Source organism: Rhineura floridana, chromosome 1 (genome assembly GCF_030035675.1).
Source record: "Rhineura floridana isolate rRhiFlo1 chromosome 1, rRhiFlo1.hap2, whole genome shotgun sequence".
NCBI classification, from domain to species: domain Eukaryota; kingdom Metazoa; phylum Chordata; class Lepidosauria; order Squamata; family Rhineuridae; genus Rhineura; species Rhineura floridana.
In genome coordinates this window covers 175,943,279-175,962,757 of record NC_084480.1, presented here as the reverse complement: position 1 = coordinate 175,962,757, position 19,479 = coordinate 175,943,279, and the positions used below count along the sequence as shown (strand labels likewise).

The 19,479-nt window shown below is 40.2% G+C and overlaps 1 protein-coding gene across 4 annotated transcripts in view; it reads right to left on the bottom strand.

Annotated features, from left to right (window-relative positions):
- Positions 1-19,479, bottom strand: part of KIAA0232 (KIAA0232 ortholog) — a 52,610-nt gene that overhangs the window by 21,765 nt on the left and 11,366 nt on the right. For 2 of the 4 annotated variants that reach the window (XM_061587384.1, XM_061587395.1), the window contains exon 2: positions 11,289-11,330. In XM_061587384.1, coding sequence (XP_061443368.1) covers positions 11,289-11,330 — 42 coding nt within the window. Of the gene's footprint in view, positions 1-10,821; positions 11,331-19,479 lie in introns of all 4 variants that reach the window. The other 2 variants (XM_061587367.1, XM_061587378.1) reach the window with 1 other exon arrangement.

Genomic DNA, 19,479 nt, shown 5'->3' with positions numbered 1-19,479 from the left:
ACTTCATTCCACGGAGGCTACTCGTACCTCCAGCAAGAGCACCAATCAATGAACTCACTCTTATGGGGATAGTGCAACTCCACTTGAACAGTTTGAACATTACCAACCAGGACAGATAAACCACCCACCAACAGCTCCTCCATCTTATCTGAACTGAACTTCGAATGAAGTCTTTATTGTTCAGAGCCATAGGCTACCACAATTAAACAGATATAAAAGAAGATACAAAATACATATTTAAAAACAGATCATATTACAATAATACACAGTTCGACATCATAGAGTGGAAGAGCAGCAGTACAGTTCAAATAAAATTTCTCCTCCTGAGAGGGAGATACGCTGCCCCACCCCACAGAGTATAGATACTACGGTCAGAATAGCACAGGGGAACATCCCACTCACCCCACAAGGTGTTTTAGGTAACTAACTAACTTTTCCTGCAGCTAGAGCAAATTTATATTTATAGTTATAAATATGTCATTGCCTGCTAACAGGGCGCATATCTGCTCCAGGGGAGGTCTATTCAACAAGGAGCGAAGGATGCAGGAAAGAAATTTTAATCGTCAATCTACTGATCCTTATCCAGTCCATTACTGAGCTTATCGATTCAGTACTTCTGCCACCTCACCTAATGAATCTAATATAACCTAGATTTGTTCCCAAGGGTCCTCTCTGGTGCTATGGAGATCACAGTACTCCCTGGTATTCCACGGAACTAGAACTGATGAAGTGGGCTGGGTGAAGACTGGAGCACACATGGTAGAAATCTCGCTCCGAAGCTGAATGAACATGTGTTAGGACAAAATTGCGCCTACCACAAGGTAGCAAATTCTTACTCCACTACATCCATTGCATCCTTGATGAGTCAGCCAGATTTATTCATGTGGTCTAGAATGCCTTTTACCAGCTTTGTTTGGAATGTCAGCTATGGCCGTATCTGGATTGGACTAGCCTGGCCACCGTAGTCCATGCATTGATAACCTCAATATTGGGTTACTGTAATACACTCTACATGGGGCTCTCCTTGGGCCGGGTCCAGAAGCTCCAGCTAGTGCAGAGTATAGTGGCTAAATTGCTGATGGGGCCAGACGGCTGACAGCATGTCTAAAACACTACCCATATCCTACTGGGCCTGATTCAAGACACTTGCGTTGACAAACAAAGCCCTGAACAATTTGGGTCCAAGATACCTTAAGGACTGCCTGAGGCTTTATATCCCAGCTCAATCAATGAGATCATCTGGGGAAGCACTGTCATTGTTCCCTACTTCACTGAGATTTGACAAGCCTCAACAAGAAGTTGGGTATTTATTGTTCCTGGTCCTATGCTATAGAAAATTTCCACTCTTTTGACTTTCAGGCATCTCTTGAAGACTCTTTATGCTGACAGGCATATGCAGCTGTTTAAAACATTTTCATTAGCCACTTTTGTACTGTTTTTAACTGAATTTTGTTTTTTATTATTGTACACTGCCCTGATATTTTATATGGCGGTATAGAAAGTTTTATAAATAAATATCTTATTTGTATTTATAAATGACCAGTAGCATTTGGTATTGTCAGTGTATTGCTGACCACTCAACTTGATCCAAGTTACTAGATGAACTCACTCCACTGTTTCATATAGTTATAAACAGCATGGGGAACAAGATGGAATCCTGTGGAATGCCACAGCATAGGGGCCATGGGGTAGTGCTAAAGAACAGTATTCCCCTAGTACCACTTCTTGAAATTCGCTATCTGGGTACGAACAGGACCACTATAACACAGTGCCCCCAATTCTCAGCATAGTAAGCCTAGTCAGAAGGATACTATGCCAGTGGTATTGAAAGAAGCTGAAAGGTCCCAGAAAATTAGTATGGTCTCACCCCTCCTTATTTGTCTCCCAGCATTAGTCATCCCACGGTGCAACTCAAATAGTTTTTGCATCAAAGCTATATTTGCATTCATTTCAATCAGATTTCAAGTCATCAGTCTCATCCAGGAATATTTGGACATCCGTAACACTTCAGAAAGGGAAATTATCAGCAACCAACTGATAGTTGCTAACTTCTGGATTCACAGAGTTTCTTTAGGAGCAGCTGTAGTTACTTCCTTCAGAGCTGGAAACCCTCCCTTACAAAGTGAAGCATTCATCACTTCTTGGACCCAGCTAGTCAATCCCTCCCTGCTTATTTCTTGTCTTGATACAAGAAAAGAATGGCAAGGATCAAGCATACAAGCAATAGTTTGTCCTCATTCACACACCCCAAACAACTGAAATTCATCTGTAGCATATTGGATTTGATTTAAATCATGATTTAAATAGCTTCTCTGAAGGACCTAATTTTAATGATTTAACCATTTTTATTAATTCTATTAATCATTTTTAGTAGAAGTATATTATTGTTTAATATAATCTTAATACATATTCAGAGATGTAGGTTTCATTAGAGGGCAAGTACACACCAAGCAATTATTCTGAATTGTTTTCAAATTAATTTTCATGAATAAACGGGATGATAATTTAGTACTAAAGCAGAATGAACTTGTAAAGTCATTTAGGAGATGAACCAGCTCCAACTTTCAATTAATCATGATATTTTTGTCATGATGTGCCAACCACCAAACAGGCATTTAAATTGTACTAATAAGATTGTTTAGTCTTCCGGTTAGTTTTCTTCTTCAACAACTATTTCAGTTTTTAAATAAATGTAAAGTTCTTTAAAATGATAAAATTTAGGCAATTTCAACCAAGTCAACCCGAAACTTAAAACACTGGGTGGTACAGTTAACTCAATCTTTTTCACCTTTATCTTCCTTGTTTATTATCTGGTAAATAAATACAAACTTTCCTGCTTTTCCAGTTCCCAATTTATTTCTCAATTTAGAATGAATTAGTCCAAAGGAAGAAAAAAAAATTCTCTACACCTGCAGAAGAGGCTACTGCTGTTAAGAACTGGATTACCACTTCAGTGGTCTCCTCCTTGTTCAGATCTACTCCATCTCCCCAAATTCTCTATTCCTTGATCTTGCCTCTCTCTAAGTGCAAAGACAGAAAAGGCCTTGAAAAAGAGAAAGTGTGTATGCACTTCATATATACCACCTGCAGAATAGAACTGATCCCATCTCCATGAACTGCTAACATATTCATAGAATATAATTAGCAGTTGTGTAATTAGTATTCCCCTCTAGGATGCACACCTTAACGTGGTGAGGGGGTTTGAGAGTGTTGAAGAAGCTTAGAGCAATGCTGTCAGGAGTCTAAAACCAAGGAGTCTATAACCAAGAGGCTTGACTCCTAGCAGGGGCACCAAGATGGAATGGCACCCAAAGCTGAGACACCAGACTAAGATGTATCCAAACTCAGAGGATGGCAATGGTAAACCACCTCTGAATACCTCTTACCACGAAAACCCTATGAACAGAGTATCTAAAATGCAGCACGAGATAGTGCTGGAAGATGAGACCCCCAGGTTAGAAGGCACTAACCGAGCTACTGGGGAAGAATAAAGGATAAGTATGAGTAGCACTGTGACTAATGATGCAGCTGGGTCAAAGCCGAAAGGAAGCCCAGAGGCACAGATGCACAGATGCAACAGGAAAGTCCAGAGTTGTACAATGCACACAATAGAAACATGGAATGTGAGAAGCATGAAACATGGAAAGAAATTGTCAAGCAAGAGTCCCTCATGTCCCCCATGCTCTTTAACATCTACATGCAGCCTCTGGGTGCGGTCATCAGGAGTTTTGGAGTGCGTTGCCATCAGTACGCTGATGACACGCAACTCTACTTCTCCTTTTCACCTTCTTCAGGTGAGGCTGTTGATGTGCTGAACCGTTGCCTGACCGCGATAATGGACTGGATGAGAGCTAATAAACTGAAACTTAATCCAGACAAGACTGAGACACTGTTGGTGAGCTCTTTACCTGCCCAGATGGTGGATGTTCATCCTGTTCTAGATGGGGTTACACTCCCCTTGAAGGAACAGGTTCGTAGCTTGGGGGTCCTTTTTGACCCTTCCTTGTCGCTTGAGGCTCAAGTGGCCTCAGTGGCACGGAATGCGTTTTACCATCTTCGCTTAGTAGCCCAACTACGCCCCTATCTGGACAGTGACGATCTCGCCTCAGTTGTTCACGCTCTGGTAACCTCTAGACTGGACTACTGTAATGCGCTCTACGTAGGGCTGCCCTTGAAGACCATTCGGAAACTTCAGCTAGTGCAAAATGCGGCAGCCAGGTTGTTAACGAGGACCCGCTAGTCTGCGCATATAACATCTGTCCTGGCCCGCCTGCACTGGCTGCCTATTTGTTTCCGAGCCAGATTCAAGGTGCTGGTTTTGACCTATAAAGCCTTACATGGTGTGGGACCACAATACCTTGTGGAACGCCTCTCCCGCTATGAACCTACCCGTTCACTTCGTTCAATATCCAAGGCCCTCCTCCGGGTACCAACTCATCAGGATGCCCGGAGGATTGTTATTAGATCTAGGGCCTTTTCTGTGGTGGCCCCCGAACTGTGGAACAGCCTACCTGTGGAGATACGCCTGGCGCCTTCGGTACTTTCTTTTAGGCGCCAGGTTAAGACCTGGCTATACTCCCAGGCATTTTAATGTTCAATGTGTTTCATTTAATTTTTTTTCCGTTTAACTTGTTGCTGATTTTATTGTAATTTTATTGTAATATTGTATTTTAATCTTGTTTTGTTCACCGCCCAGAGAGCTATTCGCTATGGGTGGTTTAAAAATGAAATAAATAAAATAAAATAAAATAAATAAGAAATGGAACGTATCAACATTACAATACTTCGTATGAGTGATTTAAAATGGATGGGAATGGGACATTTTCAATCAGGCAACTACAAAATATTTTATGCAGGAAATGAGAAATTAAGAGGAAATAGGGTTGCTTTAATAGTGACAAGTGATGTAGCAAAAGCAATGAGGAGCTACAACGCACGGTCTGAGCAAGTTATATCAATGAGATTAAATGGGAAACCTATCAACATAACCATCATGCAAGTCTAAATTCAACAGCAAATGCAGAAGAGGAATTGGAGAGATTTTATGCAGATGTACAGGAAGAAATTGATCACACACCAAAACAAGATGTGCTGATAATCATGGGGGACTGGAATGCAAAACTAGGGAACACAGAAGAACTAGGAATTGTGGGAAAATAGGGCTTAGGAGACAGAAATGAAGCAGGAGAAAGACTTATTGAATTCTGTGAAGCCAATAATTTGTTTCTTGCAAACACATTTTTCAAGCAACCGAAAAGATGACTGTGCACGTGGACATCACCAAATGGTCAATATAGGAATCAAATCAATTATATAATTGGAAGCAGAAAATGGGGAAGTTCCATACTTTCTGCAAAAACAAGACCAGGAGCAGACTGCGGTATAGATCATGAACTAGTAATATCGAAAATCAGAGTAATTGTATTGTAATTTTTATTTTAATTTGTATTCTAATTCTGTTCTTATACATGTTTTATAATCCACACTTGTTCGTATTTTAATTGTGGTTTTATCTTGTGTACACCGCCCTGAGAGCTTGTTGCTATAGGGCGGTTTAAAAATGTAATAAATAAATATAAATAAAGCTAAAGAAGAACAAACCAATCATAATGCCAAAATACAATTTAAATAACATCCCAGAAGAATATAAAAATCAAATAAGGAAAGGTTTGAGGCTTTAAACTAGCTGACAGAGAACCAGAATAACTATGGAGTGAAATCAGAGACATTATCAGGGAAGAATGCAAAAAGACAATACCTCTAGTTAAAAAGAGAGAAAGACCTCAATGGATGACTGAAGAAACTCTTAAAATGGTTAGAGAGAGAAGGAAAGCAAAACCAAAGGGAGATAGAAACACGGTCAGAACCCTAAATGCAACAATACAACAACTAGTACGTAGGGACAAAGAAAACTATTACAATTGTTATTGTATAGAAACAGAAGAGGACAACAAAAAGGGAAGAACAAGGGCCCTATTCCAAAAAATTAAAGAAATGAAACGGAAATTTAAATCAAGAATAGGGATGTTGAATAATCAACAGGGGAACACACTGACTGACAGAGATACAATAAAAGGAAGATGGAAGCAATACACGGAATAACTCTATAAAAGTGATGCCAGCATGACAGACTCATGAAGAACCAGAAATTCTAGAATGTGAGGTGAAAGTTGCTCTTAAAATACTTGGAAAAAACAAATCACAAGGAACAGATGGCATACCAACAAAGTTGCTACAAGCTACTGAGACTGAATCTGTCCAAATTTTGAGTAAAATCTGTCAAGAAATATGAAAAACTAAACAATGGCCCACAGACTGGAAGTATTCCATATACATCCCAATTCCAAAGAAAGGGGATCCCAGGAATGCAGTAATTTGAACTATTGCCTTAATATCCCATGCAAGTCAAGTAATGCTCAAGATTCTACAACAAAGGCTCTTACCACATATGGAGCGAGAAATCCCAGACGTCCAAGCTGGATTTAGAAAGGGAAGAGGCACCAGAGATCATGTAGCAAACATATGTTGGATAATGGAATGGACCAAGGAATTTCAGAATATAGGTTACATCAAAGCCTTTGACTCTGTAGATCATGAAAAACTATGGAATGTCTTAAAAGAAATGGGGGTGCCACAGCATCTGATTGTCCTGATGTGCAACCTATACTCTGGACAAGAGGCTACTGTAAGGACAGAATCTGGAGAAACCGATTGGTTCCCCATCGGAAAGGGTGTGAGACAGGGGTGTATTTTATCACCCTATTTATTTAACCTGTACGCAGAACATATCATATGGAAAGCGGGACTGGACCAAGATGGAGATGTGAAAATTGGAGGAAGAAATATCAATAATTTTAGATATGCAAACGATACCATACTACTAGCAGAAACCAGTAATGATTTAAAACAAATGTTGATGAAAGTTAAAGAGGAAAGCACAAAAGCAGGACTACAGCTGAATGTCAAGAAGACTAAAGTAATAACAGAGATTTATGTGACTTTAAAGTTGACAATGAGGACATCGAACTTGTCAAGGATTATCAATACCTTGACACAGTCATTAACCAAAATGGAGACAATAGTCAAGAAATCAGAAGAAGACTAGGACTGGGAAGGGGAGCTGTGAGAGAAGTAGAAAAGGTCTTCAAATGCAAAGATGTATCACTGAACACTAAAGTCAGGATCATTCAGACCATGGTGTTCCCAATCTCTATGTATGGATGTGAAAGTTGGACAATGAAAAAAGTGGGTAAGAGAAAAATCAACTCATCTGAAATGTGGTGTTGGAGGAGAGCTTTGCACATACCATGGACTGCAAGAAAAATAGAGGAGTTGGAGTCGAGGGTTTGGCGTACCGATTCCACAGCCCTGGCTTTGATCACAGAACATGGTGAACAAACAGAAGATTGCACCTGTGCTAAATTGTGTTGCTTCTGTCTACACAAGACATGGCAAAGAAACACTGGCTCCTCTTTATTTGCTATGTTCAGACCAGTTACTTACTCCTCTCAGGATCTTCTTGTCATATATTTGCCCTTTCTCCTCTGCCCAAGACTCCACTGCCAAAGAAATTTGTCCCTTTTGTTGCTCAGAGTATGCGATACAGGTTCTCAGCTCCCTACACTGATATCCCATCCTTTTCCACAATCAACACAAACATCACATCTTTACTTTTTAAAACTTCCAAAAGGCTCGCCATCTCTGTATGCTTCCAGTTATATCCTACTGAGGATTTTCTGCAAGCAATAACCCCACTGGACGTTGCCATGTTTTATTTTCAGAAGTTCTCTTGGAAAGATGCTACATAGGAATGCTCAGATGCATTCTGGGATGGGAAAAACTGGCCATCTGCCACTAGAAAGAAAAAAAGTAACATTTCCGTTTTCCTCAGCTTATTTTTGACTTCAATTTGAATGCACTTGAATGTTTTTTATTTTCAAGTGGCAGCTGTAAGAAGTTGCAACACTGAAATTTATTACATTAGATGCTGCAGAGTAATTATATATTTCATGCAAAGCCATGTAACCAACTTTCACAAACATACTCCTGTAACCTCACAAGAGAAGTGACTGGGGTGGAGGTGATCCTATCACTTCTGTGCTCCAAAACCTGGTGCTTCTCTACTGCAAATCATCCCCTCCTGAAGCTGCTTTTCCTACGCATGGTATAGTCTTAACTATACACTCCCAGGTAAGTAGCTATTGTTGTGGTTTGCTGAGACATATTTGCATTGAATATATAGTTAGGACCTACATGTAATCCTTTAAGGATTATGACTCTTTCTTTAAATACATTGTATGTTACAAAAAAATGTTTATGAGCCAATAAAGACGTAAAGAAAAGCAACGAAAAATCTTATAATACAGTTCAATAATACCATAAATTAATCCAAGTCCCCAGTGCAGCCAACAGCATTACACAAAGCAAACTTTGTTGCCGATTTTTTAACAATAAATGAGGAAAATGAGCCACTATGTTGAAGTTACAGATGATTTACCTACAGTGGGTTGCATCTGAGTTACACAAGCAGGACACTTGTGCAAGCAAGTTTCTGTAACACTCTGAATACTCCCAGCTCTTTGCTGAGGGTCCCCAAGATTCAGGAGAGGCTTTGAGGTGGAAAGTCTTGTTGCAAGAGCAGCCTTCAGCCTGTATAACATTTGGATGCATCTGTGTGAAGCTGCTGGGTGAAGCCATCAGGAGTTTTGGAGATGACCATCACCAGTATGCTGATGACACCCACTAACTTCAGAATCAGGTGAAGCTGTGTAGGATCTAATGCTTGGGTGCAGTGGTGAGCTGGAAAGGCAATTAGCCGAAACTGAATCCCAAGAAAACAGAGGTCCTGTGAGCGAGTAGTACCCAGGTCCAATAATTAGGTTGGCCTGTTCTAGATGGAGATACATTCTTTTTAAAGGAGCAGACTGTTAGGGTGCTCATGGATTCATCTTTAGCACTGGAAGCCCAGGTCATTTCAGTGCTAGGAGTACCTTTTACCAGCTTGGGCTGTTTCATGAGCTATGACCACTCTGGGACATGGATAATCTTGCCACAGTGGTCCATGAACTGGTAATCTCCTGGATAGAGAACTGTAATGTGCTGTGTGGGGGTATCTTTGAAAATGGTCTGGAAGCTGAAGATTGTGCAAAATACAGCCATTCAATCAGGGCTGTGGAGTTGGTACACCAAACCTTCTACTCCAACTTCACTATTTTTCTACTGTCCGACTCCCAACTCCAACTCCACCCAAAATTGCTTCCGACTCCGACTCCACAGCCCTGTTACCATATATTGTTATAATAATATATAATAAAATTTATTATAGTATTTTTCATTTTGAAGCCGGAGTCAGAACATTTCTACTGACTACAACTCCACCCAAAATTCCTTCCGACTCCACAGCCCTGAATTCAATTGAATGAATGGGAATTTAGGTACAATGTAAGACCAAACCTAATGGAGTTGCATTGGCTAATGGTTTGATACCATGCAATATTCAGCATTCTGACAGTGGTTTATAGAGTTCGAAATAATTCGGAACCTAAATACTTAAAGAAGCACTTTCTCCCATATCAACCTACCTGCGAGTTGATCTGGTGGGGAGGACTCCTTGGTTGTTCCACAGCTGAACAACATCTGTTATGTGACAACCTGGGAGAGGGATTTCTCAGTAGCAGCACCCCCACGTTTGGAATACCCTTCCCCTTCCAGGTATAGTTGGTGTGACTTTGTTAAGCTTTCAATGACAAATGAAGATACATCTTTTCCCCGCAACATTTGTTGCTTGTATTGATATCAGATTTGTTGCTGCCTGCAGCTTCAACTCATTGTTTCACATGCCCTACTGATGCTGTTTAACTAGGAATTACTTTTGGTCTGCTCTGCTCTGAGATAATTCACTTGATGAAAGGCAGGTTCAAAAGGACAGTTAAACACAGCCGGAAGCTTACACACTTGCTGGAAATTAGCCTTCCTATCCATCTGAATTGGACATCCTTGCTCTCTCCCTCTCTATATACTCTATGTATATATGATTATGACTACCAGTTCTGTGAACTTGCATATACCAGAAAACAAATGAAAGATTTTTTCAAAGCTTACATTCCTCATCAAAACCACCATGTTCTTTATAGCTGAACAGATCACATATGAATTGGATCTAAAAATCTGCACAACTCACTCCATGTTGAATCTATACTGTTCTGGTTGGAACAGTTTCATTTGTTTTTATAACTGTATATTGTTTTGTTTATAACTATATATTACAGTGAAGATCAGGTAAGAAGTCTTATTACAAATAATAACTCATGTTGCCAAGGAGATTTTTTCCAAAAATAAGCCCTGCACTACCATGCAAGCTACTTTTGAAAATGAAACGTTCTAAAGCAGTTCATGGCAATTAGTTCATCAAAGTCATAAGATATTGTGTAAGGTCTTTAACATTGGATTGTATTACTGAATAATTCTGATTCACTGGCTGTGGCCAGAGTCTTATATGTGACATATATCTATATAGCCTACTGTGTAATCAATAAAAAGTATAAAATTCTTTCGCTATGGAACTCCCATTATTTTTCTTGACACACCCTCAATCCTGTGTTCACGAGAAGGAGGTTGTTCAGGCGATTTCACATCTAATTCACAGGGTATGCCCAAACCCTTGGCAACACGGAGTTCCATGTGTTCATTTCTATCTGTAATCAAGATTTACTATTTAAATAGAAATCTGAAATTAGTTAACACAGAGAATTTCAAGAATGTATTACACAAGCAAAACATGCACTCATTTTCATTCAAACAATATCCAAAATATGCAAATACCTGTTCCTGCAGGTCGTAGTCATAACTATCATGCAGTAGAAGACTAAGGACATAGCGAGTATAAATCATGGCATCAATGCCACATTTTTCTAGCTCTTGTCCCAGCCAGGTCTGCACAGGGCCCAAAGCATGAAGCAGAGACATTTCAGAAACAGGTACAGGGCCCAGACAGGAGCTTGAGGAGCTTTCTGATGGCAAACCATCCACAACAACTGTATAGATTGGGTGCATGAATCTAGGTGGCTGTCATCCTTAGAACATGATGCATTTTCTGTAGACGATATTCCGTAGGAACCTGGAGATGGATATTTTTTCACTCCAGTAAGGAGGAGAGAAGCTTGACTTCTAGGATAATCATTTATATTTCCTGGCAGTTATCAGTCTAAAGACAAGACCCACTCTTCAGGCATAACCACTGAGTACACTGAATCTTAACAGGAAACACACGTTTATGTGCATTTTTCTACCTTAATTTCACATTGACGCCAGATGTAAATCCCCAGCAGGACCTGTAAGAGGGAAAAAAAGGCTGTGATGCATATGAAGAAAAAATCACAAATTAAGTAAAATACACAAATGTATAAAGATAACTAGAGTTTGTTTCCTAGAAATCTACATTATAAAAAAACAAAGCCTTTCATAAAGAAGGAACTGAGACACGCACCTAAAGTGAATACTATGAGCTTGACAACTAAAGAAAGCCTTGAGAACTTTCAGTTGAGGTGAGGGAGCCTTATTTCCCTCTCCCTAATTCTGGGCAAATCTTTATTTAACCATAATAAAGCAATTCTTAGCTCAGGGGTGATTAAATATTATAATGCAAGATCCATCTGTAAAACTTACTCAGCTTTTTAGAACTCACTTGAACACCTAACTACCTATGAGCACTACTTTCCCAAAATACCACATCAGAAGCTAACTTTGAACAAGTTTATATTTCAGTTCTGAATTTAATCTAGATATATTTAGGTAGCATACATTTAAACTGAAACATATGATAAGAAGAGAGGGAGCATGTCTTTTAAAGGTGACATAACAGTAGTGGTGCGCTGTCAGCCTGTTTAAATAAATGAGTCCCCAGAAAAGGGGGGTAAAACTCATTGTGCAATCTACCCAGAGACACATTGGAACCCATCTGCCAGTATGAACTCAGTTTGACTAAAATATTTAAATACTGAATTAAGAGACTGAATGATGCATTTTAAGAATGAGGGTTTCTTCAAAGAGGTAGGATGAACTATGATGTAGATCACAGCACACCATCATGCTGTATTTTTTTTATTAAAAGTGCGGTCTACAGATATTTAAATAAAATAAATAAATACCCAAGTCCTATGCAATTATGGCATGCCAATTGCTACCCACATGACTACTAGTAACTAGAAGTTGCTCTGTGTAATTAGCAAATCACTTCCTCACTGCAGGTCCTAGTCGTAACTACGTAGTCAAAGGCTGGTATATTTGAGGTTCTATATCAGCCTTTGCCATCCTGGTGCCCTACAACTCTCATCAGCCCCATGCTGGCTGGGGTTGTAATCCATAACATCTGGAGGGTACCAAGTTGGCAAAGGCTACTCAATACAAGTACAGAGCAAAGCCCATCACAATAACCAGGAAATATAGACTGGGCAGAAAAAGTTGGGTCCATAGAAGTTTGAACTGGCAATAAGGAGATGTAGTCAGAAAGGAAACAAAGGCAGCAAGCAACTCAGCAGTCCCATTCCATTCAAAAATTATTTATTGCATTTATATCCCACCAATGAGCAGCCAAAGGTGGCATATATGGTTCTCCCCCTCCATTTAATCCCCACAACAACCCTGTGAATTAGGTTAGGTTGAGAGGCAGTTACTGGCCCAAGTTCACCCAATCAGTTTCATGTCCGAATGGGGATTCACCTGGTCTCCCAGTCCAACACTGTAACCCAGCCTTTCCCAACCAGTGTGCCTCCAGATGTTGTTGGACCACAACTCCCATCAGCCTCAGCCAGCATTGCCAATGGTCAGGAAAGATGGGAATTGTGGTCCAACAACATCTGGAGGCACACTGGTTGGGAAAGGCTGCTCTAACCACTATACCACATTGGCTAAAAATAGAAAGAAACCACACACAAAAAGAGGATGAGAGAAGATAAGAAATTAGAGGACAAACAACATTCTGTAGTGCAGGAGAAGAAAATGGAAAAAGTATAGGAAAAAGGTAAACACAGACAGCAGTTTTGTATTTGAATGATGTACAAATTAAGTGTCTCCGTATTCTGGATATAAGATAAACAGATTTGTGCAAGAAACACACCAACAATCTTTATACTGCATTTACTGAAGGAATGCTATGTAGGAATGCTATGGCGTGTTTAACCACTCTAGTTGTATACAGGCATACCCCGCTCAACGTCGCTTCATTTAACGTCGCCTCGCTATAACGTACATGCTCCATACGCCACCATACCCCGCTTAACGTATGCGTGCTTCGCAATTATGGACACTTAATGGCATGACGCCACTGCCATCTAGTGGCGATTTCAGTGCAGTACATGCAGATAATTGCTTCACTTTAAGTACATTTTCACTTTACATACACGCTCCAGTCCCATTGCGTATGTTAAAGCGAGGTATGCCTGTATCCATGCTCCTCTATCTGGTTTTAGCAAGATTTGCACTCCCAGTAGATGGCTAGTTTTGTTTTTTATTTTTACCAAGAGAAGCCAAAGGTTTTATCTTTTGGTCTTGGTTTTATTTTATGGTGGCATTTTAAACCTAGCAATCCTAGAGTTTGAGCTGAATATAAGGGAAATGAAATTTAATTATGCTCATACACACAATGACAAGATGTACAGAAATAGACGTTAATGTGCTCTCTGGAGACATCTACTCTGACCCATTCATATTGCTCCTTTGTCTTACACATATATGGTTCTCAGCTCTGGGATCACTTTGTTGTTTTAGGGTCTAAAGCTGACCTTTCTCAAGCTGCAATAAATCAACTGCAGTTTCTGTCTGAGACTGAAGGACAGCATTAGCAAGAGGCTGCATTTCTTCATCATAACCATTAACAACATTAATATTAGATTTTTAAAAATCCAAACTCCATGTTGACATTCTATAGAAGCAATGTGTAACTAACTTGTAGAAGCATGTCAGTAATTAACTTTGAGCGTAAGTATTGTTGTGGGCATAAGGTTGGCAGCCCTATCAGAGCCCTGTACATCATACAGCTAGCATATCAATCTGAGTTCTACAAGGCAATTCGCAATGCTCAGGCATCAAGATTCACTGAGTTACAAGTCCTATTTCTCATCTTAATTCGACTATGTGCCAAGAACTAGGGGCTGTGCCCCATTTACCTTCTCTCCTATTGCTTGCCAATCTCATGTTAGAGAATCAACAATTATAACTAGTTTTATACAAGTCAGCTGAATCTCACACTCTCTCTGGCAAGAGAATTGTACTGGACAATGCAGACAGGGGACCACAAAGCAGCAAGTTAGAAGCAAAATAATTCAGAAAAGCCCAGAAAATATTCTGAAGTTACACAGAGGCAGTGCCCAACTTATTTTGAATGGGCAGCACTTCCCCTAAAGGGCCAGGTTTACAATCTGAAGCTGCTCAAATATTCAGCTTTGCCATTGGAAACCCTAGAGGTGGACAATATATTTCAGCAGCTGAGGCTAGCATGCCAAATGCAATACCTCCTGGACATAGTTATCCGGAACAACCTCCTGATTAGTCTGTTGCAATCTGATGTATATGGGACTACCTTTGAAGAGTGGCCAGAAACTGCAGTTAGTTAAAATTGCAGCTGCTTACTCCAGGGCTGACTAATATTTCCCAAGGACCCCACTTACCCTTGGCTAGCCATTGGGGGTTGCATGCCAGTGGCAGGTGTGACCACCTTGCTTCATTCTCTCTCAACTTGATTAACTATTTTATGCTGCTTTTTTATTCTGGTCTTTTATTGTTCTCTCTATGTGAACCAGCCAAAAAATACTTACTGAAGGATGCCATACAAAACCAATAATTAGGAAAGGGACAGAAAATAAGACAGCAATATCATATTACATTTTAAATGTATCTATGCATATTTGTATGATGTGGCTGGAATACAAATATCAGGGATGGGGAACCTGTGGCTCCCTAGATGTTTTTAGACTACAACTCACACAATCCCTGCCATCGGCCATGTAGGGGCCAATGGGAGTTGGAAGTCCGTCATTCAGAGGGCCACAGATTCTCCATCCTTGTATATAATTCTGGTCACCTCATCTTAGAAAGGATATCATAGATCTAGAAAGGTTGCATGGGGGGGGGGAATCAACCAAAATCAGAGAGAATTGAAACATGTTTACTAAAAACAAAAAAGCTAAAGTGTTTGGGGCTTTTTAGTTCAGAAAATACAACTAAGCTGGGGGGAGGGGAGGAGAAAGGAACATGATGGTGGTATAGAGAAAGTTGTTTTTTCTCCCTCACTAAACACTAGAACTTTAAACAGACCAATGCTAATCAAGGAGCACTTATTCAGGCAATTTATTGAATTTGCTTCCACAAGATGTGGTGATGGCTACTATCCTGGAAGGGGGATTAGATGTACTGAATGCATTGCAAATGAAGGACTGTTGGTATGTTTTACTCAGCTTCAGATGCTCTTGGAGAAAGTGATTATCTTGACCCATTCCAGTCTGGGTTCAACTCCATTTCTGAGACCAATTCAGCCTTGGTCACCTCTATCAGGATGACCCCAATGAGAAAAAGGACAGGGCTGTTTCCAGAATGTGAAATTGGAGCACTGTACCTCAACCCCATGGCACTTTGTGCTTTGGAGTTCCAGTGTTTTCATTTTGTCCCTCGTGCTATTTAAGCCACTGGGAGCGATAATTAAGAGATCTGGAGAGAGGAGACACCAGTATGCAGATGGCAAACCAGTTCTATTCTTCATTTCAGTCAAGCAAAGCTGTACAAGTCCTGGACCTGTGCTTGGGTGCAGTTGTGAGCTAGACAAAGGCCAATAAAGGCAGATTTAATTTCAACAAGACTGAGGCCCTATGAGTGGGTGGTTCCAGGGTCTAAGAATTAGGCTGCCTGTTCTGGATGGGTTCACTCCCTCTGAAGAAACAGGAGTGTAGCTTGCGGGTGCTCCTGGATGCAGTACTGTTCATTACATATGTATGTTGGAATCACTGTGAGCATGTTCACCACCCCCATGACCCCTAAAACACATTTCAGAAGAATATTTAAGGGTTTCATTTAATTAGGTCTGAGATACTAGCCAACAGCAGGCAGACACTGGCAGTCATCAGCATGAAGCTATGCACAGAGGTGGGTGGGAATAACACGTGTACAGGAATCTTTTGAGAGGCAGATTGTCAGCAATGAAAAAAGGTAATATTCATTGGAGTCACAGAAAAGACTCTGTCATATATGCCGCCCTGGGCTCCTGCTGGGAGGAAGGGTGGATATAAATCAAATAATAATATAGGGGGCAGATTGCCAGCAGGAGCAGTAGGGAGGGGAAAATAAAAATATTATCTCATATTAATAATATCCACTGTGATTAGCAATTGAAACTAATGATGATGATGATAATTCTGAAGTAAAAAAATTTGGCTAACATGCCCACAAGGTTTGGCAGGTTGGCTGGCTAACAATATTAAAATAAAATTATGTAATCCCTCTAGGTTACAAAACACAAGCTGAGTCCTTCTTATGGTCTATGGCTAGCAAGTGGAAATAATGATAACAACAGTAACAACAACAATAATAAATTCAGAAGGCATTCTAGGCTAGCCCTGGAGTTCTCATTAACCAAGTCCAGCACTTCCCCGCAAACACTGTACCTTCCTTGAACTTCCCTCTTCCTCTCTAGCATTCTCCTTATATGATGTTGTAATTAATAAAGTATGACTTGCTGAGAAACTGTTTCGGGCTACAGCTTGGCAGAGATCTCTGCAAATAGATTTGGGACACGCTAATCCGCTCTGTAGCGATTTGTAGCTGCTTCAACCTGATCGGGACAGGATACAAACAGGCCCGATTCAGTTCAGGATTCAGCCAAATCTGGTGCACAGCCCTATTGTTTATTATAAAGAGAGAATTTAACAATACATTGATTAAAACAGTGCAGCAGATACATGAAATCATGGGTGCACTTAAACTGATATTCTAACACATTCATACACCTAGTCTAAAGCAGCCAAAGTTCCTATACTACGGCTGCAATCCAATACATGTCTACTCAGAAGTAAGCTCCATTGGGTTCAATGGCACTGACAGGTATGTGTGGACGGGATTGCAGCCTACACAGGAATATATCATGAGACTCTCAAGAAGATATAGTTTATCAAAGTTATCTATCCTGCCTATGTGAGGTAAGGATGAGATGAAACCAGGATCCCGACTCAAGGTCAGGAGTCCTACACCTGGAGTGATTTCAGCTCTTTGAGGTCTATCTGGGGCCTCCAGTGGCCAGGCGATAGAACCAAGCCTCAGGATCCAAGGTCCAGTGCTGCACAAAAGTAGTTCTGAGAGTGATGTGGAGTTTTGTGCAGTTTGTTGGAGTTACGAAATGGCTCTCTCAATTAGGCTAAAACCTAATTTTAAATAGACTTTTGGGGGATTCAAAAGTGTGCCTGTTTATGGGTGTGCATATTGGCACAGTGACCAATAAGGTCAAAATGATGTCATGAAGGGGGATTCGATAATGTATAGGTGGGTGTGTATGTGCACAGGGGAGGGGTTTGGTGAGGCAGATATTAGTGTGCAAGGGGGGATTTGTGTGTTGAGGAAGTGGCATCAAGAGAGATCATCTCTCAAGATGACTCCTGAATAATTTTCTGGCTGGTACAGACACCTGGAGTGACCTGCCATTGTTTTACGCATACTACATTTGCATCTCAACAGTACCTGAATCTGACAAGAGGAAACCTGGTTCTGGAGGTCAAGATAAGGATCTCAAGTTTTGCATTCAGTGACCTTTACTGTGCCAATGTCTTTAATAATGTCAGCATCACAATCCAGCAGTTTTAGTTTACATCAGTCACTTTTGCTAAAAAGACGGTCTAAAAAGAAACAGGCAGGTGAGAGATTATCCAGGGTCCAATGATGCTCTTGCCAACTCTGGTCCAAATATGAACACAAAATGGAGGCTGGCCACAGGCCCTCCTAATATGTTGCTTACGTGGCCTCTGCGGTAAAGAGCACCTTTTGCCAGCTATGGGTGTTCCTGGATTGGGACAGCCTGGCCATGGTGACCCAGATGCTGGAAACAGTTCAGAAGCTGCAGCTAGTACAGAACGTGAAGGCTAGGGTGCTATCTGGGACAGCCTACCAGAAGCATATGCTATTTTGAAAGAGCAGCATTGGCTGCAAATTGCTAGTGAGCCAACTTCAGGATACTAAAGCCCTAAACAACTTGGAACCTGAATATTTGGAGAATCTTCTCCCATACAAACCTGATATTGTTGATTAAATTTGTTATTATTTATCTGCTCTGAGAAAGCTAGGGCAATCATAAATGGGTAATAATCAAATATTAAAAAATAAAATAAATTTTACATTGAGGAGAAAAGGTTTTTTCCCCTCAGCAGCACATTGAACTTAAAGGATCGATTTGTTCTTTGCAACACCTGTAGAAAATAGACTAAGGCAGCAATCCAATACACGTCTACTCAGAAGTAAGGTCTATTGGGTTTAATGGAACTTACTCCCAGGTAAGTGTCTATTGGATTGCAGCCTAAGATATTAAAGTAAAATATATCAGGTCTTGCTCTACTATATATAAAGATGTGAGTAATGGAACAAGTTGATATGATAGAGTTAAAACCAGTCACTTATAACAGATACCAGCATAGCAGATAAACTGCATAAGGAGGTTTAGGCTGCAATCCAATACACACTTACCTGGGAGTAAGTCCCATTGAACACAATGGAGCTTACTTCTGAGTAGACATGTATTGGATTGCACTGTAAATTGTTTTTTCCAATTAATACCATTTCAGGAACACAATATATTTAAATGTTTCCACAGAGGGTATTTTATATCCACTTCAGGCTTTAGAAGCCAGAAAAGCAATGGAATGAGGGGCAGCATTATTTTAAAAATGAGAAATGCAAGGAATAAGATAGGAAGAATGGAGGGAATCAAAAATACTCCAAGAGCAATTAAAGATGCTAGAAATAAGTGAAGAAGTCTGTCTTTGGTTTTCTCAAAACAAAGGTTTTTCAAGCTGGGCAACAGATCAGGGAAACTGTTGGCTCATATGGTTAAACAAAGAAAACCTGTTAATACTATCAACATAAACTTGAGCTGGGATGAGGTTAAACAGCAAATTATTTCTGGAGAGTAAAGAATTTTATATACAGACATTGAAACAGACAGTCACGACACCAAACAGAAAAACTTCCAATTCATAATTTCCCAGCAAACCCACATCATAGATAGATATCTTTTAAACTATTTTTATATAATTGGAGTTCTTTTTTACAATTATTGCAACTCTCTCTCATGCACAGAACGGAGAGTGTAAAAATTTCTCTGAGGTTCTATGACAGCTAATTGCCACCAAGTGACCAGATGAATCCATAAACTTTACTGGAGTAGGAAAGAAACAGCACCACCACTAGAATGCATATTTTTGTTAAAAAGGCTGCAGTCTCTCATTCTTCCTT